The 21,410-nt window shown below is 44.2% G+C and overlaps 1 protein-coding gene across 20 annotated transcripts in view; it reads left to right on the plus strand.

Moving 5' to 3' along the window:
- ELF1 (E74 like ETS transcription factor 1) overlaps positions 1–21,410 on the plus strand; it is a 136,168-nt gene that overhangs the window by 96,097 nt on the left and 18,661 nt on the right. For all 20 annotated transcript variants that reach the window (XM_038418375.2, XM_043504553.1, XM_038418293.2 and 17 more), the window contains 3 exons: positions 11,317–11,424; positions 12,082–12,246; positions 20,836–20,919. In XM_038418375.2, coding sequence (XP_038274303.1) covers positions 11,317–11,424; positions 12,082–12,246; positions 20,836–20,919 — 357 coding nt within the window. The remainder of the gene's footprint in view (positions 1–11,316; positions 11,425–12,081; positions 12,247–20,835; positions 20,920–21,410) is intronic.

A 21,410-nucleotide genomic window follows, 5' to 3' on the forward strand; every position in this document is an offset into this window, starting at 1 on the left:
GGATGATGCAGTGTTCAGCAGAGTGGTGCTTCAATCAGTGAGTCCATGAACTCCAACCCCACCTCCTAGGTAAGGTGGGAATCAACATGAGCAAGCACTCAAAGAAGAAAAAATGGTTACCTACCTCTTGTAACTGTTGTTTTTCGAGATGTGTTGCTCATGTCCATTCCAAGACCTACCTGCCTTCCCCTCTGTCAGAGTAATCTAGCAAGAAGGAACTGGAGAAGTGGGAGGGCCCATGAAGGTGCGACTCCAGGGGTGCCTGAGCCGACCCAACGAGTACCGCTAGGGGAAAAACCTTTCTGCGACTGTGCATGCGGTGCGCACAAATCTATTTGGAATGGACATGAGCAACACATCTTGAAGAACAACCATTACGGGAGGTAGGTAATGTTCCCCCCTCCGCCCCCCGGCCATTTTCAAGATACCCTGCAAGTTTATAGTCTAAATTAGACAAATGGTACATCGCAAGGAAATAGAGCCCTGCAAATCTGTGGATATCCACTTTGTATCTATGAGTATCTGCATCTGCAGATGAGGATATCCGTGGACCATGTGTACAGCTCATGTATCGGATATATATAGACTTTTTGTATCTGCATAGGGCTCTAGTTGGAAGGTTTCACTCAAAATAGCGTTGAAATTTTTCTTTGTGCTTTTTATTTTTGTAAAGTTTTTGTTCCTTCTTACTGCTGGGTTCTTGGCTTTGTTTGGAAGTTTTTAGATAAAAGCAGTAGTCTGTGGCACGATGTGAATGATTAGACTTTTGGCATATATGTACTTCTGAATGCCTTTGTCCACCTGAGAATGCACGAATAGCCTTGAAATGCTTAAGCCAGTGTGGTTTACTGGTATAAGTTTATGCTTAGAAATATATGAAGTCAGTTTGGAACATTAACAATGGCTCACTTTGAAAACACAGAGGTTCTGTATAGAATTATGCCAGAAAAGAATAGCTCAGAAAACGACAGAGAAAACAAATGTCGGTCTTTTAAGCGAAAGGGGTTATTTGAACAGGACAGATATCTCAAATCTTACAGGAAGACATTGAGTATACCGGTCATGCAAAGTAATCCTTCAGTGTGTGTCAAAGAGGGTGTGGATATCTTGCTGGAATTTAGATTAAGGTATGAATAGTACCTATTTCTTTTTCTTCCTTCAGTGGTGAGGTCCCAGACATGTATCATGAGGACTTGGTGAATGCCAATAACATCACTTTAAAAGCCTAATCTACCAATCAGAACATAGTTTTGAACCTTGTTTCTATGGTCATAGTCTAATATTGCTAAATACTGAAGGACCTGTCCTAAAATATTTTAGGATACAAGTGAAATGAGTTTGTTCTTCCTTCTACCATCAAACTGTTTGTAGTAGATGTATGTGCTCTGACAGATTCAGACCAGAAGAATATAAGAGAGTGCTGGAAGGCAGGTATATCAGCCTTCAGAATGAGCAGGCCCTTGTTCCCTGGATAGTCAAAAAAAGGCTACTCCAGGCAATTAAGACACCTGACGCCAATTAACCAGTTAAGGCTGTTAGGCTAATGGAGACAGCTGGAACCAATCAAGGTCCCAATTATACTGAGGTAAGGGTGAAGCTAGGAAAAGGGAACCATGGGGAAAGTGGCCCAGGGAATCAAAGCAGTGTCCGTGGTGAAGGGAAAGCCACCAACAGCTGCTACCATTAGGGTCCCTGGGCTGGAACCCGGAGTAGAGGGCAGGCCCGTGTTCCCCCCCCTTCCCCTCGCACCATACTCTAAAGAGATCCCATGGAGAAGGGAAGCAGGACTTGGTCCAGGCAGGAGGCCGAACTGTGTCTACTGAGCTCTACGGAGCAACAGAAACTGTGTGGTATTCCCCCTTCCCATCTCCCATACTGTCCGGTAATGAAAGTAACTCAATAGGCTGTGACTCTGAGAAAGGGAGATCACACTAGCGCCTTATCGAGTTTCTGAGGCCACTGAAACCGCACAGATGCATGGAACCCACCAATAAAGGCTCGGGTCTTTGTCACAGTGCATATTTAAAAAAACCCCAAAACTCAGTAAAACTTGACATGATTTGTAGTTCTTACTCAGAGTAAGTTGGCACAAACTGTTCTCAACAGTTTTATTTGATTAATTTGGCCCCTCTTTTTCCTTAGTGAATTCTCCTCAAATATTGACTTTTACACATGTGTTAGTTCAACACTATTCATGTATGTGAACATATTTTAAGTTTGGACTGCTTGCAAACTATTTGCTCTAACTATTGCTTTAAGTCCTTGCTATTTGTATGAGTTATTCACACGTGTAATTGGTCATCTAGTGGTTTTCTTCCTAAATGGTTGACTCCTAAACTCACAAAGAGCTGTGGATGTTTGTGTGAATCCATATTTAATTAATATTTGTGTGTGAATATGTTTCTGCACTAGTATTTGTGAAACTGTTCATGTGAACATTTATGTAAACATTTATTGCTCATTCAAATATTAATGAGAAGTAATAAATACTATAGTGAGGCTATGATAGGGCCTCCCCAGACTGAGCGAAAACAGGCAGTCCATTTAACTGATAGAATGGGAGAAGTTCTAGCATAGTTGTTAATACCATTATTGTATTTCAAGTACTCTTGTCTGCCTTAAAGGCAAAGCACTGAGTGAATTAGTAGTATGATGCTGAGCAGATTACTGAATTTAAGTAGAGGTTAGCTAACTTGTTATTTCTCTGTTCACAAGACACTAGCTACTATGCAAATAGTTTATTTGGCTCAGTGGAAATTACTACAGTACTTGAGTTTTGTTTGTAATGCAGAGAGTACAAAGCTCAGAGTTCCCTCAAAAAAAATCTCATTTTGGATTTGTTGCACGTTTGGTAGTTTTACTCCTAGAATAAATGACTCTGTTTGCAATTTGATAACTGTCTTACCAGATTGTATGTTCTGCGCAACACCAGTCCTCAGAACACAATGATCAAACAGGGATCTTTGGGGTATGACATGTGGGGCAGGTCAGGAGCGAGAAAAAAATCCTGCTACTTCTTGACCCTGAATTAGGGAGTTTCTTTCCCAGCAATATGACTGTGTCTGACTGCGTGAGAATGTTATGTAAGATTCAGCAACCTTACCAGCTCCAAACTCTGATCACTCTTGTCAGCGGTAGTGCCTTCCTGGCCCATTATTGCTTCCGGGGAGGGGGGAAGACACAGGGAGCAGGGCTTTTCAGGCTAAATAGTGAGGATTGCAGGGGTTGGAAGTGCTCTTGGGACCCCTGCAGCAGTCCCAGCAGGAAAGGCGGTGGAGCAGGGGTGAGACTGGGCTAACCTTGGGAGTTGGTTTCATACTCTTCCCTTCCTCAAAGGAGGACATAACTGCAAACTATTCCTCGTGCCTCAGCTCCTGGGACTAGTGAGCTCTGCAGCGCCGGGCGGGAGCTTCCCTGCTCCTGTCTCCTTTCCTCTTGGGGCACCGTAGGGAGGTTACCCCTTGCCACCCGCCCTTACAGGCTATACTAGCTCTGTGCATAGCTGCAACCAGGCGCCCTGCCCCAGTGTAGTGCTGGGACAGGGCTTGGCCAAGGAAGCGGCCACAGCCTTCCCCACTGGATTGGTTAGTTACAGCAGATATCGGGATTCAAGGAACACTGACCTGGGCGGGGGAATTCCTGCTCTGTCCTGCTCTGGGGTCTGTGTGTGTGTGTCCCTGCTCCCTCCTGACCCTGCATTATTCTTCATTGGTGTGTTTCCCACACTAGCAATAACCTACCTGTTGCTGACAGGTGTCAGCAACGGGAGCAGCTGTATTGGTGCCCAGCACAGTGTAACTGCAAGTGTTAAGAAGGACAAACCATGTTTGGCACGTTTCAGCGGCCTGGGTGTGAAATGCAAGCATCTAATTCAGTGGTTCTCAAACTTTTGCCTTGGTGTCTCCTTTCACACAGCAAACCTCTGAGTGCGATGCCCTTATAAATTAAAAACACATTTTTTTTATATTTAACACTATTCTAAATGCTGAAGGCGAAGGATGGTTTGGGGGTTGAGGCTGACAGCTCGCAACCCCCCATCTAATAACCTTGCGACCCCCTGAGGGGACACGACCCCCAGTTTCAGAACCCCTGATCTCATTTAAGTAACAATTTGGCCTGTTTTTCAGTTGCTTTTTACTTTCCCTGACATATTCCTCTGGGTTTTAACTTCATATGTTTGGTGTTAACACAGAAGCATATTATTTTACTTTGAAAGTTTGTGCATATTCTATTCATCCATTTTTTTGTATTAGGCAGTTGTGGTCAATGCTCCCATTTTAAAGACTAGACTTCTCCCTAAGACTTTTTTGATCATAAAAACAACAAAGCTTGAACCTTAAAATACTAAACATCACATGTGGCTAGTCCTTACTGAGGAATAGTTACAAGAAAAGTCTGAAATATATTTTAAGTTACAGGTGATTTAAAATTCACTTTTATACCTATGCAGTATATTAGTAACTTACACTAAAGTAAATCAACAATAACTCCACTAAAGTTAGGGTAGCTAGTTCCTATAACACTATGGGTAGGCTTTTCTGTCTACCGAGTGATATAATGTAAAGCCTCTAGAGTAAACAATTGTTTTATTCTTCAGTTTCATAAATTTTACACTGTACCACTACATAGAAAACACAGCTATGACCTTTCTGCCTTTTGGAAGTCCTAACAGAGAATTCACCTTACTAGGATTCAAGATTAAAATGTTCTGTTAGTAGGAGACATCAAAATACTTATCTGCTATGACTATTGCTTCGATGCACAAGAATAAACTATTATCCAGGAAAAAATAAATCTTTCCCCTCAGAATGTATTGATAAGAATATAGGAATCATAAGTATAAATTGTTGGAGCTCCACTGAACTCAAAGGAGCTTTGACCATTTTACACCAGCTGGTGATCTGACCCTTAAAATGAAGACCACGTTCTTCCCACACAAGTCCCTTTCCCACTGAATTGCAACACACTCACTGTGCTTAAGGACTGTTTCCATGTGAACCCTGTCATCTAAGCTGGCAAAAGCTGCTTTTTGGAACTTATGTTCATGGTAGTTATAATATTTAGGATGACTCTATCACTGTGGAGTGTTTTTTTTTTCAATATACTGGTAGCTAAAAAATGAAAACTCAATTAAAATATATTTTAAAAACTGAAGGGGAAGTGATTACATCAGTATTTTGAGTGATCTGTATTGCAGTAGTATTGCCACTTGATTGTAAATGTTTTGAGTAAGGATCATCTTTTTTTGTTATGTGATTGTACAGCGCCTAGCACAATGGAACTGGGCCATTTGGTGCTACTGCAATACAAATAATAGTATAAATGCCACTACTTTCTAGGATAAATATATTGCTTTTATGGAAGAAAAGAGTTTGGGACTCTTGTACTTATGTATTGTGTTGTCTATTTTCCCGCTTCTTTTAGTGATATTTACTGATTACCGCATCTAAGTAAAAGTGGAGGAAAAGTGCAAATGAGGTTAATTATATAACTGAAAAAGTAAGGGCTGTTTGGGGCCCAGGGGAGGGAAATACTAATGCAAATATTTTATCACTTTGACAAATCCTGGAAGTGGGAAGAAGAATGTAAGAGAATTCACCAGTACAAGTCTGAGTTTGGAAGTAGAGGATTAATTAAGCCTTTGCTATAGACCCCATCCAATAGGCAGTAGTTCCTAAAAGATAACTTTAAATTATCCAAATTATTCCAGTTGAGTGTCCCATTTACTTTATGGTCCCCTACCCTTCACCCTTCCCCGTCCCTCTTCAGCGACCCCTCTCACGAACACCTACTTTGGGAAGAAGTAACTCACCTAGTCCTCTTAAGTGCAGTGGAATGCGTTCCAACACAACACAGAGGGAAGGGATTTTACTCCCACTATTTCTTGATCCAGAAGAAAAGCAGAGGATGACGACCCATTCTAGACCTGCGACAACTCAACAAATTCGCCTGCTCCCAAAAATTCAGAAGAGTCACATTGGGCATGATAATACCGGCGCTGGAACGAGGGTTACTGGTTCTCAGCCCTCGACCTACAAGATGCATATTTTCATATCTCAATACACCCAGCACACAGATGATTCCTACGGTTTACTTCCAATACAGAGTGCTCCCATTCGGTCTCTCCACCGCACCACAAGTGTTTTCCAAGATTTTCACGGAGGTGGCGGCTCATCTGCGCAAACAAGGGACCATATTTTTCCCATACCTGGATGACTGCCTCATCAAGGGCCGATCGTACGAAGAAACGCAAACGGCCACACACAGTCACCATCACTCTTTTCTAAAGGCTTGGACTGTGAATAAACTTCCAAAAGTCCACTGTGATGCCTACACAGCAAATAGAGTTCATTGGGGCTTACCTGGACTTGACCCTTGCCAGAGCCTTCCTCCCGCAAGCCAGGTTCCTCACCATCAAACACCTCGTACACACGATGTCCATCTACCCAAGGATCAAAGCCAGAACATGCTTGCAACTTCTGGGCCACATGGCAGCTACCACGTTCATGATGAAAGATGCCAGACTACAAATGAGGTGCTCAGAGGGCTGGCTGTTTCGGTATACAAACCCATCAAGCACAGCCTCTGCATGATGGTAACTCCACCTGCAAACATGCTGAACTCACTGTACAGGTGGATGGAAAGGGAGAATATATGCGTAGGAGTTCCCTTTTGCTAAAATCCCCCCGCGCTCATGCTCACCACAGACGCCTCCCTGATAGGCTGGGGTGCATGCCTGCAACACCACACCACACAAGGCAGGTGGTCTGCACTGGAGGCCCATCTGCATATAAACCTCCTAGAACTCAGAGCAGTCAGGTACGCCTGCCTTCACTTGCTCCCACTGATTCGAAACAAATCTGTTCGAGTACTCACGGACAACATTGCATGCATGTTCTACATCAACAAACAAGGGGGAGCAGGATCACACTCCCTGTGCAAAGAAGCCATTAAACTTTGAAACTGATGCATACGACATTGCATAGACATCACGGCCTCATACCTGCCCGGGTGTCAGAACACCACCACCGACACCCTCAGCAGACACTTTTTACAGGAACACGAATGGGAATTAAATCCTTCAATTGCATCCCACTTATTATCCCTTTAGGGGGTCTCCTTCGATAGATCTGTTCGCCACAGCAAGGAACTGCAAATGCCAGTTATTTTGCTCCAGAATAGGACTCGGGACCAGCTCCCTGGGAGATGCATTCCTAATCCCATGGAACAGGACACTCATGTATGCATTCCCTCTGATTCTTCCTCAAATACACAGAGTTCTCTGCAAGATTAGGGACGACAAGGTCAAGGTGATACTTATTGCCCCAGCATGGGCCAGGCAGATCTGGTATCCGTACCTGCTTTGCACATCGATCTGCCCTCCGAGAACTCTCCTGATGAGACTGGACCTCCTCTTCCAGAGCGAAGGTTGCATTCTCCATCCACAACTGGAGAAACTTCATCTGATGGCCTGGCTCCTCCTTGGTTCCAACTGCACAAACTAGCCTGTTCAGAGCTAGTCAGACACATGTTATTGCTATATTTGCTTCCAAAAGTGGAAAAAATTCTTGATGTGGTGCTTACAGAAAACCCTCACACCCTGCACCACACCCCTTCCCGATATTCTAGATTACATTTTAGAACTCAAAAACAAAGGTCTATCACTCAGCTCCATCAGAGTTCATCTCACGACAATCAATGCCTTCTACCAGAAACTGGACGGCTCCTCTGTCTTCACACACTCTACTACAAAATGCTTCCTTACCGGACTCCAAAACCTCTACTCTGAAGTCCACCCACTCCCCACACCCACCTGGAATTTGAACCTAGTCCTCAGCAGCCTCATGAGACCTCCCTTTGAACAGATAGCCACCTCTTCCTTACTCCACGTGTCCAGGAAGGTTGCATTCCTCATGGCCATCGTGTCAGCCAGACGGGGTGGAGAAATAAGTGCACTCGTGGCCAACTCCTCCCCATACGCTAATTTCTTTAAGGACAAGATCACATTGTGACCCAACCCTAAATTTCTGCCAAAGATGGTGTCCTCTTTCCATCTTAACCAGCTGATATACCTCCTTACTTTTTACCCCAAACCCCACAAAAACCCACAGGAAGTGGCACTTCATAGCCTCTACATTAGAAGGCCGATTGCCTTTGACTTGGACAGAACAAAATCATTTCATAAATCACCTAGACTCTTTGTATCTACTGCAGAATGCTCCAAAGGAGCTGCTACTTTGAAACAGCAGCTCTCCAAGTGGATCTCCGAAAGTCCTATATTAAGTCCTACTACCAGATCCACGATGTTGAACGTCCTGATGGCATCAGAACTTATTCCACTTGAGCTATGTCAAAATCAGTGGCATTCATACACAGTGTACCCATTATTGACATATGCAAAGCTGCTATGTGGTCATCGGACCATATATTTGCCAAACGCTACGCCATCATACAAGACACCAGAGCGGACGCTATAGTAGGTTATACAGTACTGTCTGCCACTGCCAAATCTGCAACTCCAAAATCCACCCAACCATAACGGGTACTGTTCTACATTCACCGGAAGTGGAGCAACCCCAGGGACACCACTCGAAGAAGAGAAGGTTACTCACCCTGTGTAGTAACTGAGGTTCTTTGAAATGTGCACCCCTGTGGGTGCTCCAGTGTTGATAAATGCAAGAAATGCACATTGGAAAACATAATCCCAACTATACATATAAAATGAAGGGGTCTAAATTATCTATTACCACTCAAAAAAGAGATCTTGGAGTCACTGTGGATAGTTCTCTGAAAACATCCACTCAATGTGCAGCAGCAGTCAAAAAAGAGAACAAAATGTTGGGAGTCATTAGAGAAGGGATAGATAATAAGACAGAAAATATCCTATTGCCTCTATATAAATCCATGGTACACCTACACCTTGAATAGTGCATGCAGATGTGGTTACCCCAACTCGAAAAAGATATATTGGAATTAGAAAAGGTTCAGAAAAGGGCAATATAAATAATTAGGGGTATGCAATGGCTTCAGTATGAGGAGAGATGAATAAGATTGGGACTTTTCAGCTTGGAAAAGAGACGACTGCAGGGTGGGGGAGGATATGGTAGAGGACTATCAAATCATGACTCGTGGAGAAAGTAAATAAGGACGTGTTATTTACTCATAACACAAGAACTAGGGGTCACAATATAAAATTAATAGGCAACAGGTTTAAAACAAACAAAAGGAAGTATTTCTTCACACAACATACAGTCAACCTGTGGAACTCTTTGCCAGAGGATGTTGTGAAGGCTAAGACTATAACAGGGTTCAAAAAAGAACTAGATAAATTCACGTTGGATAGGTCCATCAATGGCTGTTAGCCAGGATGGGCAGGGATGGTGTTCCTAACCTCTGTTTTCCAGAAGCTTGAAATAGGCAACATGGGATGGATCATTTGATGATTACCTGTACTGTTCATTCCCTCTGGGGCACCTGGCATTGGCCACTGTCAGAAGACAGTCTATTGAGCTAGATGGACCTTTGGTCTGACCCCATTATGACTGTTCTTTTGTCCATCCTTGGCATCCCTCACTAAACAGACAGAAGGGAACAGAGTTCTTGCAATCTGTGAAGGATAGGTCCTTCAACAAAAGGGGGCAGTTTGAAGTCTCTGGAAACTGCATATAGGCGAGAAACCATCTTGAGCAAAGCCTGCAACTTTCTGGATTAAATTTTAGACTTTTAGATGCATGTCTTCACTTTTAATTGCTTGTAACCCTTTCTGTCTTTATTCCTTTTACTTGGCAACTGTTAACCGATGTTCTATTGTTAGTAAACACTGTGCTGTGTTTAAATGGAAGGGTGTATTTACCTCAGTTAAGGTTAATAAGCTGTGAGGTGTTTTTGCTTCTTTAGAGGGACAAACAAACCCTATTATTTTTCTGAACTGTCCCGGGAAAGGGCTGGATATAGCAGAGTTTAGGGGAAATCAGGGACTGGGAGTGTGTAGGGATCATCTTGCTGGTCGTAACCAAGGCTGGTAGAAGTCTATATGGGGCTGTAGACAGACTGCTGGGGTCAGAGCTGCGGAACCAGGGCTGTTAAGCACACACACACTTCACAGTATGACCTGCATGCTTGTGGGCTGCTTGTGAGCATCCTAGGCTGGAAGGTAGAGCAGGAAAACATTAAGAGACCCAGGATTGGAGGGCAAGTGGTGGCACAACCCCTCACTGGTCTGGATTGCACACTGAACCCCATGGCATCTTGGCAATGTTTTTTCTGTTCTGGAATTTGCTCCCTTTGGTCCACCAGAGAAAGAAGTTGGCAGTTTAAGTATATGGTGCAGAATACACTGTGTGCTCTAGTTCAGTGGTTTTCAAACTGCGGGTTGCGACCTGGTACCGAGTCGTGGAATGTAAAGCACTGGGTTGCGGCGACTCTGGTCAGTATCGCCGACCAGGCCATTATAAGTCTCATAAGGCAGGCTAGTCCATGCCTGTTCTGACTCCGCGCAGCACCCCGGAAGTACCAGCTTCACACTCCCATTCACCGGTTCCTGGCCAATGGGAGCTGGGGGGGGCGGTAACTGCGGGCAAGAGCCGCGCGGAGCTGCTGGTGAGCCTCCACCTAGGAGCCGGACCTGCTGCTGGCTGCTTCCGGGGCGCAGAACGGTCCATGGTGCCAGGACAGGCAGGAAGCCTGCCTTAGCACCCCCGTTGTGCCACTGACCAGAAATCGCCCAAGGTAAGCCCACATCCCAACCCCATGCCCCAGTCCCCAGCCCTGAACCCCCCAAACCTGGAGCCCCTTCCTGCACACCAAACCCCTCATCCCTGGCCCCATTCCAGAGCATCCACCCCCACCCTAGAGCCCTGACCCGCTCCAGCACCCCTGCCCCAGCCCAGAGCCCCCTCCCACACCCAAACCCTTCATCCCCAGCTCTGTTGGGTCACAGGCATCAATAATTTTCTTCAACTGGATCACCAGAACAAAATTTGAAAACCACCACTCTAGTTCTTTTCAGAGCTGATAGCCATGGGAGTACTTATTGCACGTACTTTATCAGTGGGTGAAGACGGTAGAGACAAAGCTGGAGTGGAATATATCATAGTTTATAAAAACTGTTTTTAAAAGCGTAGTTCTTTAACTATATGAAGATACTTCTAATGTGTATTTCCTCCCCAAAGATGATGTCCCATGTAAATAGTGTGTAGTAGCTAAATGTGGATATGACATACTAGTTAAAAAAAAAATGCATTGGAACAAATATCTAGTAAAGCTTCAGACTAGGCTTCAGCTTGTTACAAATTATTTGTTTTGTCTTGCTTTCAGTTGAAGCATCTTGTCATAATGGAGATGAAACCATGGAAACTATTGAAGCTGCTGAGGCACTTCTCAATATGGACTCCCCTGGTCCTATGTTGGATGAAAAAAGAATAAGTGAGTTAAAAGTAGTAAATCAAGTTTATATTGAAGAATATAAGTCAAATTTGAAGAAATTCAATATATTGTGGATTTTTCTATGTGTATAAAAATAATATAAAAAGGTGTGGATAGGTGAGACTTGCTGGCTTTGTTGGTAGCTTCAACATACAACATGTCAGCTTAGGGACTCACATAAGCATACGCTGATCAGTCTCAGAGTTGGACATTGGAGGTCATGAAAGAAAGGGAAATAAAATAGGATGTGTGTGTGAGGTTTTAAATGTAATATCATGCTGAAATGCTACTGTTTATCTGGTTATTGGGTATTGTATTTCAGGTTGGTAAAGTAACTGAATGAATGCAGGTTACCTTAGATATGAATGAAGATGTCATGTTCTGTTGTGATCACAACCTTCGCTTCTGTTCCAAGTATTAAATTATTCTACACTATGTTATGATGTGTGCTCATGTACAAACCACATGAACAGACTGGTTCATTTGTGGACTGACCTTTTCTGCTGTGAAGACCTTTATTATAATAATAAATTTTATGTACATTATTATGGCTGTACTTGACCTATTGAAATTTTCCCTTATAATTGGAAGTGTTTTTTAAAAGTTTATTTAATTCTGTAAAAAGCATTGATAATGTAGTCTTCTTTTTCCCCTAAGCAAATATGTTTGGTACATCTGAAGATGAAATTATTGTTGCTCCTGTTACTCATGTATCTGTCACACTTGATGGGATCCCTGAGGTTGTAGAGGTTCACCAAGTTCAAGACTCTTATGCTGAATCATCAGACACTCCAGAACTTGAGCAGCCTAAGAAGAAGAAAGGTAAGATGTTCACAGGATATGCGAGTTTGGAATAGAAAGTGCTTAGAGGTATGCTTTCTTCTCCTTGTGTGTATATATAGCAGCTCTTTAACATTAATAGGAGTTACATATGGGCATCAAGACAACATAAACTAAGCTTACTCAGCTAGCTGTACAGGAAAAGTACTTTTTATTTGTTGTGTCAAAGTGAGAATTGTCTAGTATTTTTAAAAGCCTCAGTTTCCCTTTGTATGTTGCATTGTTCTTCGGTTGACAATGCTTCTGGAACACAGGAGGTGTGTGTATGTGTGTGGCCTTGCTGTCTGGGGGGAATGAATACAGTCATGCAAGAGCTGGCTTAGACTGACTCGCATCCAGCAAGACAGAGATGATGTCCCAACATCTGAATAAACACCTGCCAGCAGGCAGGACCTGAGAACTGAGCTCAAGAACAAAGTATCAGGTGACTGGAAGAAGGGTGGGCTCAGGAGGTTGTACCGGGGAAGACAAAGCAAAGAGAAAGAGAGAGCCAGAGATTGAGTACATCAAAGATTGGCTGTCTGATTGTGGCACTGGTTTGACCAAGATGGACTATGGCTTAACTTCTGTCTCTCTGTGCTAACCTAACAACTTTCAGATTCAATGTGCCATAGTAATAAATGGTTACTGTGTTTTGAAAAGGTGCCTGTGTCAATGTAAGTGCTCACTGAGAGCATTGGGCCCTGGGTAGAGTATAGCCTCCCATAGGACTCTTGGTTGGCTGGATTCACTACAGGGCTTTACAGAGAGAGACTGGGATTGTGGGTGCCAAAGGCCCAGTCTGGGAGCCATGGAGACCACGGTCCTACTCCTGTGAAATTCTGTGAGTCCTTAAGCGCTGGATGCTAAAGAGGCCACTTTCAGGAGACTGGTAACAGGCTGGGTTATAGACCAAACCCTGTGACTCCAGGACACTAATAACTGAGCAAATGTGCTAAGATTCTAAAAATACTTGGGATAGATAATATGGAATCATCATACCCCACAAAACGTGGATCTTTGTTATGCCATCTTTATAGAGACACTCTTCAAAGCAGAACCACACTGTAAGTTGAAAGGCCTTTGTCATTTAAGTATTATAGTAGTTGCTTCTTCAGTACCTCAAGCATTATACTATTAACTTAGTTCATTTACCTAAGGGCATGGCTACACTTGCAGATGTAGAGCGCTTTGAGTTAAACCAGCACTCGGAGAGCGCAGTAGGGAAAGCGCTGCAGTCTATCCACACAGACAGCAACAAGTGCACTGGCATGACCACATTGTGGCACTTGCAGCGGCACTGGGAGCGGTGCGTTAGGGGCAGCTATCCCGCAGAGCACCTCTTCCCATTCTGGCACTGTGGCTGGTGGGAAGGGGGTTGTGGTTGCGGAGCATTCTGGGTCCTGTTCCAATGCCCCATGGTGCATCAGTTCGCATCCCAGTAATCCTTGTGCTTCCGTCCACACTTGGTACCATCTTTCAATGTTTTTTATACTGTGCGGTCTGTCTTCCCTTTTTGTTCTGCGGGAATGGAGCCTGAACTGCTGAGGAATATGCTGACGAGTGTCGCCAGCACGTCACATTTGGCAGTCGAGTTACTTCTTAAGATCCAAACTGACAGTGAGGACTCTGACGATGATATCAACTCGAGTAACGCATATGACCTGAGATTGCTTATGGCATTCACGGTCATGCTCACCACCATGGAACGCAACTTTTGGGCTTGGGAAACAAGCACGAAGTGGTGGGATCATATCCCATGCAAGTCTGGGATCATGAGCAGTGGCTGCAGAACTTTCGGATGAGAAAAGCCACTTTCATGGGACTGTGTGATGAGCTCGCCCCCACCCTGCGGCACAAGGACATGAGATTGAGAGCTGCCCTGATAGTAGAAAAATGGGTGGCTATTGCTATCTGGAAACTGGCAACTTCAGACAGCTACCAATCAGTCGCTAACCAGTTTGGAGTAGGAAAATCGACAGTTGGAATCGTGTTGATGCAAGTTTGAAGGGCTGTTAATTGAATCCTGCTCAGAAGAACCATGACTCTGGGTAATGTGCATGAGGGGCAATAGAAGGGACACGTATTCCAATTCTTGCACCAGCCCACCTAGCCTCCAAGTATGTTAATCAGAAGGGGTATTTCTCTATGGTTCTCCAGGCGCTTGTGGATCACCACGCGCGTTTCATTGACATTAACGCAGGCTGGCCTGGAAAGGTTCATGACGCATGCATCTTTCAGAACACTGATCTGTTCAGGAAGCTGCAAGCCAGGACTTTTTTCCCAGACCAGAAGATCACGATATGGGAAGTCGAAATGCCCATTGTGATCCTTGGAGACCCTACTTACCCTTAATGCCATGGCTCATGAAACCCTACACAGGGAGCCTTGACAGCAGCAAGGAGCGGTTCAACAACAGGCTGAGCTGGTGCAGAATTACTGTGGAGTTTGCTTTTGGTCATTTAAAGGGCCGCTGGCGCTCTCTGTATGGGAAGCTGGACCTGGCCGATAACAGCATCCCTGCCTTATATCCGCGTGCTGTACCCTCCATAACATTTATGAAGGGAAGGGTGAAAGATTCACTCAAGCCTGGATTGGAACAGCCAGAGAGCAGGGCTATTAGAGGGGCCCAGCATGAGGTTGCAAGGATTAGGGATGCCTTGAGGGAGCAATTTGAGGCTGTAAGCCACCAGTAATGTTTGGTGCCCAGCATGGGAGTGAAGTGCAGTGGTTCCAATGTTAGTAGGAATCTGTTTGCGCTACGCTGACTTGCAGTGCCTGTTTCTTTCCTGGGCTAAGGTATCGTTTACTTTATGCAATAAACAATAAAGAATGTTTTCAAAGCCAAAAAATCCATTTATTGAAAAGAAACACAACTGCTTGGGAAACAGAAAGGGCAAGGGGGTGGGGTGGGGAATGGTACAATCACAGATTTGCATATGTCCTGTTATCATACTCAGCCTTCATGTCTGGAGTGCTGTGCAATGAGTCTTGCACTTCAGGATGACTATAATGCATGGTGATGGGGATTGAGTGCAGCGGGTAAGGGTCGTAGTTTTCAGTGCTGGGTGGTGAAGCTACAGGTGTTGGAGGCAGCTGGTGGCACTAAGAACCTGGATCTTGGGGATAGTGGGTTGGAGGTGACGTGGGGGCACAAGGGAAATAGTTTTGGGACAAGGGCTGCACGGGGGGGCGGGTGCAGGAGTGCTTCGTCTGTATGGGTACGAGTGCCTGGCTTGAGTCCACTTGGTGCTTCATGATGCTTAGCAGCTGCTCCGTGCTTTGCTGCTGGAGCTCCACGCTTTTGTGCCAGTGCTCCTCATTCTGCTGGCGGATCCTCCTTTCACTCTCCCTCCACTCCTGCAATTTTTGATTCTCATTAAGGGACTGCTGCATGACTTCATGTAGCATGTCTTCTTTGCTTTTACATGGCCTCTTCCTAATTCATTGAAGTCTTTCGGCTGGTGATAACGCGGACGGCTGAGATCTCAAGGTTGCATCTGTAAAGGCAAAATGCAGCACTTAACAGAGGCAGCATTGTTCACACCAGACAGAGCAATGATTCCCCCGTACTTAAGGGCAAGCACAGTCTACAGAATTGCATAATTTGACCATCCCAAAGCGAGCGCACATAACCCATGGGAGCCCCAAAATGGTAAGTAAGCACTGGGTCAAGGGGGGCTGATTGTTTCACAGCCATACCGTCCTCTAGGTTTCTGTGCTTTTGGGAGAGCCAACAGCTTCAGGGAGCCCCTACACTGAATACTCTCCCCACATTTTCCACAAGAATTCGTCCTGGAAGATATTTTGTTCCTGAGGGTGACCTGGGAAGCAAGGGAGGGTCTTCTAATACAATGTGGCTTCCGCCGTGGCTCATATGCAGCTTGCCTGTGTGCAGCAATGGTCCCCCCACCCCTCACAGCACAGTGGCGCAGACATGTTAATCTGACTGGGACAAGGACCACAGTGGCTCTCCCAAGATACCTGCACAAGCGCATTGCCCAGGTTCTGGATGAGACATTGAAGAGATCATTGAGGCTGATTACCGCGATGTGAGAGAGCACATCAGTGCCCTATTTCACGTGTAAGCTTGCATGCCCTAACCCTCCTCACCCCAAGAGCCCGCACCGAATAACTTCATTCCCAAAATAAAAACCGCTTACCGGGAACCTCCTCTGGTGTTTGTCCTTCCACAAGCATTTGCCGTGGCAACTGGCTACCTTCCTCCTGGCTTGAGAACAGCTCTTGGCTGCATGCACCTAGGGATGCTGAGGTGTCTCCCTCCTCCTCAGCGCCCTCTCTTCCACTTTCCTCCTCCTCCTCCTCCTCCTGCCTTGTTGAACTGGGCTCTGAAGCGTCCATGGTGGTACTCGGAATGGTGGTGGGGTCGTCCCCCAGTATTGCATCTAGCTCTTTGTAGAGCAGGTAGAACGGCAGGTCGCGGGGGCAGCACCAGAGCGGCTGTTTGCCTCACGGGCTTTGAGGTAGGCATTCCGCAGATCGTTCACTTTAACCCTGCACGGCAGTGCATCCCGGTTATGGCCCCTTTCCATCATGTCCCTTAATATCTGCCCGTAGGTATTGTAATTCCTATGGCTGGAGTGCAGCTGGGACTGGACAGGTTCCTCCCCCGCAACACTGATGAGGTCCAGCACCTCGCCATTGCTCCATACTGGGGATCGCCTGGCACGTGGAGGCATGGTCACCTGGAAAGATTCGCTGAGAGCACTCCACACCTGACTGAGCAAACAGGAAGGGGATTTTCAAAATTCCCAGAGAATTTAAAGGGCAGGTCACTTGAGGGCAGGGCAGTAGAGTTCAAAGTGATGATCAGAGTGTCTACAACATTGTGGGACTCTTCTGGAGGCTGATCAGAGTGCACTAACAGGCCAGGGTGTCCACACTGGTGCTGCAGCGCTCCAGCAGAGGTGCATCAAACGTTATTCCACTCACCGACGTGGAGTACCAGGAACACTCTAGCCATGGAGTCGGTGTGCTCTACATGCCTTGCCAGTGTGGATGCATTATGAGATAGGGCGCCCGGGGCTGCTTTAATGAGCTCTAACTCGCAAGTGTAGCCAAACCCTAAGACAGATTTGAAAAAAGTACTCTGTTTTATTTAGCATTAGATTACAAATACCCTGCACTCTTTGCTGGAAGCTATTGGAGAAGTGTTTGCCTTGAAGAATGTTTCTGTTAAGAAAATGAGAAAAGAGCTAAGTTTCTGTCTTCTTTGTGAAAGCCTGATTGTCACAGCTGTTTTAATAGTCTCAATTTCCGATAGTTGTGTGTTTTTTGTGTCTGTGCTCTGGTATTTATCACAACATGGTTTGCAGTAGATAGCAGGCTGCTTAGGAGACTCTGTAAGCTATCTGTCCAGCTAAATAAGCATCTAAATGGGGGAAAGCAGCATGCTTTATTGGGCTATCTATTGTTAAAAATGATTGAATGGAATTTGTAGTTTAATTTGTTTTAAATTTCTTACTAATTTGCTGGATCTAGGTGCTTATACAGCTGTTAAAATAGAGTTACAAAAATAAAAATAACACATATATACTGAACTGCCTATACAAAAACACAGTAATATCAACTACACAACATCTGATCAAGCTTTGTAGTATACCTTGAAGAGTTACAAATTCAGACTGTTGAACTAGAGGGGCATATGCTCCAGAGCTGAGGATGCATTCGGAAACTGACCAGGGGAATGATGGCTTGAGTGTCTTCACTGATTGCAATGTTGATGATGTCAGACATCAATTTTGGAGTAATGTGGTTCAGAAAACTAACACTTTATAGGTTAAAACCAACATCTTAAACTCCACCTGGCTGGATTACAGAGTACCAGTGTTATGTGTGCTGTGTGATATATCATTCAGTAAGGAAGGACCCATGTCCTGTAGTAAGTTCAGTTTCCAGATGGTCTTGTGATATAGTCACGTCCAAGTAGAATGCCTTGCAATAGTCTAGGCTTGAGATGAGAGAGGCAGGGATTATTTTAGCAGCAAGGTTTGTTTCCAAAATTCAAGGCCACAGCCTTCCTGCCATCAGCAGGGAGCACTCTTGGCTAAAACTGTAAGGGCAATCAAGGATCTGAGACCCCTTAAATTACTAACCTGTTTAAACAATTTGTAGATTTGCCCTCGATCAGAGGTGTTATGATATGATACGGTCAACTCTTCCGGTTGTTTCATTAAACTACCAAACATTACCTCAGTCTTGACTAGATTGAACCTCAACAACCTAGTTCTCACTCAAGCCCTAATTTAATTAATTCCTGGCAAAATCAGACCACTGTTGATGTGGAGCTGGCATTTTCAGCTTACTAAAGGCACTGCAGTCTATGTCTCCTCGCTCTCCTTCTCAGTGTGCTTGCATGCATTTTGTACAGACAGGAACACAAGATGGAATCCTTAAGCACCCCATCTGACTGAGCCCTCAGGGCAGAAGAGCATTCACCCAAAACAATCTTATAGGACTTCTTGCACCAAAGTAGCTGAGCTATTCAAGATGACTCCATCTAACCCTGGTAGGCACTACAGACATTTCAGCAATCCCTCATGGTCAGTTAAATTAAAGATCCAAAACAAAGGGTCTCAACCTTTGTTATCTACTGACCGCATGTGACAACAGAAATATTTCAGGACTTCACCCCCCTCCGCATCTAGCCATAAAGAAATGAAGGGTGGTTGTGACCCCCCCCCAAGATCAAGAACCCATGACCAAAAGAGTTATCTTTGTTGATAACTAGGATGACGTCCTTGGCCAACATGATCAGAATAGTTTCTGCCCCATAACCAGCCCTGAATCCTAAGTGAATAGGGGGAAGAAAATAAACATTGCCAGAGTTGCCTCACCACAGTTGCTTCAACAAAGCTTTTTCCAGAAGGAAGATCATGCAAATATAGCTACTTAGAAAGATTGTCAGTGTCAAAAGATGGCTGCCTGAGCAGACGCCTTGCAGTGCCTTCCAAAAAAACCCCAACTGGTATCCTGCCTACCCATGCTACCAAAGGGGATATTGACTTTTCAGGCCAACAGAAGGCCGAGATGGCCTTCACCAACCATTAAAGGATGAGGTTCTGTTTCATAGGCTAAAACTCATAGTTCCTCAGCTCCTACAAAACCGCAGTGAGCAACATTTGCTGAATTGCAGAGCATTTGAACCCTGGAGATATTGCTCTGGTACTATAAAACTGACAAGTCAGTCCGGAAGTGAGTAGGTTTAATGACAAAGTAATATGAAAATTCCTCACAATGAGAAAATCTTGACTCTGTAACGGAGTTATTTTATTATTTGTATTATGGTAGCACTTAGAGGCCAAACCAAGAATGGAACTCTCTTGTGCTAGGCACTGTGTAGATGATGGTTTGCATGCTACACAGGCAAGACAAACTCTTTGGAAAAGGGTCAGAGGATAAATAGAGGGACCATGAAATGACTTGCCCAAGGTCATGTGTGTTGTCAGTAGTAGAGCTGGGAATAGAACCATGGTTTTCCGAGTGCCAGGTTACTACTTCATCCACTGGACTATGCTGCTTCTCAACAGAGCAGAGATAATATGTAAAATAAAATCCTCATTGTGCCTAGACGTTGCCAAAGTGCCAAAGGGTAACTAGGAAACCTGATTTGCTTAGTATTTGTCAGAAAACTCAGTCTTGAGGGTTCAGGACCAAAACACAATGCTATAAAAACTGACATCTAAATGAATGGGGAGCAATAGAGAAACAGATTCTGGATTTTGTTAAGAAATACATATGCGAGATTTTCATTTTTGATCCTACTCAAATAGCTGATCTCTTATTTTTTCAAAGGAACGCTCTTCATTTTTGTCAGGAGCTGTAACTATTCCCTCCCTCCCTCCCACTCTTCAATGGGGCCTTGAAACACAGCCACCATATTTCTGGTTAAAAAAAGATGTGATGCTTTTTCAGAACCTATTAATGTTGCTCCCTGTTTGGCTGGAGATGGCACTGCTAGGCAATGAAAGAGAGCTGCTTCTGCCCTCCTTTTTTGTATTTCTAGCCATTGCAGGCCAAGTGTGTGAGAATTTAGGATTGAAAATGAATGTTTCCCTCACATGGCAGTGCAGACCACTGCTATTAATGGAGCTTTCTTCTCGTACATTAAAGAGCTAAAGAATCTTGTTTTGTCTCTAAATTAAGTTTCGATGCTCGCTAGACAAGACAGTGCTGTGTATTTTATCTAGCTTTTTAATTTAAAAAAATACAGTTAAAAAAGATGAATTAAACTACTATTAATTGCCTTTAGGTGCCCTAAAATGAACAAAAAAATATACATATTTCAAAGCAGAAGTATATAATTTATGTATCTAGCTTTGGAAAAATAGGTAAAATCTTTGAAGCAAGAACAGTTACATTGCTCAGTGCTATGCGGAGTGCCCTCAATACCTATTAGCGTCAATGAGCATTGACTGTGCTCAGCACTTTACAAGAATGGGCCATTAAGAAGAAATGTAAGTGTTGAGATGGGGAGGAAATACAAAAAAACCAAAAATATTTAATGAGTTAATGTTCTTTTCCAGATCACATTTTTATGTTGAAATTTACATAATAGTGGTTTAATTTCAGGAAAAAAGTCCAAATCTTCTCGTCCTGAATCCCCTACAACAACTCCAAACATATCAGTGAAAAAGAAAAACAAAGATGGAAAGGGTAAGTGTGGTGGTTTGAGTAGAATGTTTGTCTTCAGTGTTTTAAATTGAAAACTGAATCTGGATAACATAAGGATGAAGCATACCAGCTTTCTCAGTATGCAAAAATAAATCTTGTGTTGCCACATGCTCAGAAGACATGGTTGCCACCTTCTATTAAAGCAGGGAGGAGGCAGGGAAAGGGGGGGGAAAGTGCAGAAAATCCCTTTGGAAGATACTCAGTTCCTGGGAAGAATAATCCATTCTTCAACTTACTAACAGGATCTTGGGAGATCTTCAACCCCCCACAAGCGCTGCTCTGTTTCAGGTCAAGTCTAGAGGGATACTTTGCATTGTAGTAGTGTTTCTTGGGATGCTGTTGCTTCAACAGCTGATATTTGGAAACATATTCATCTGCCTGTTTCTAAATCTGCATAAGGAGATAATCAAAGCTTACAGTTGGGTGGCAGGAAGAGCGGTCCTCTTGTTTAAGAAAAAAGTGAAGCCACCAGA

This window comes from Dermochelys coriacea, chromosome 1, assembly GCF_009764565.3.
Source record: "Dermochelys coriacea isolate rDerCor1 chromosome 1, rDerCor1.pri.v4, whole genome shotgun sequence".
Taxonomy (NCBI): Eukaryota; Metazoa; Chordata; order Testudines; family Dermochelyidae; genus Dermochelys; species Dermochelys coriacea.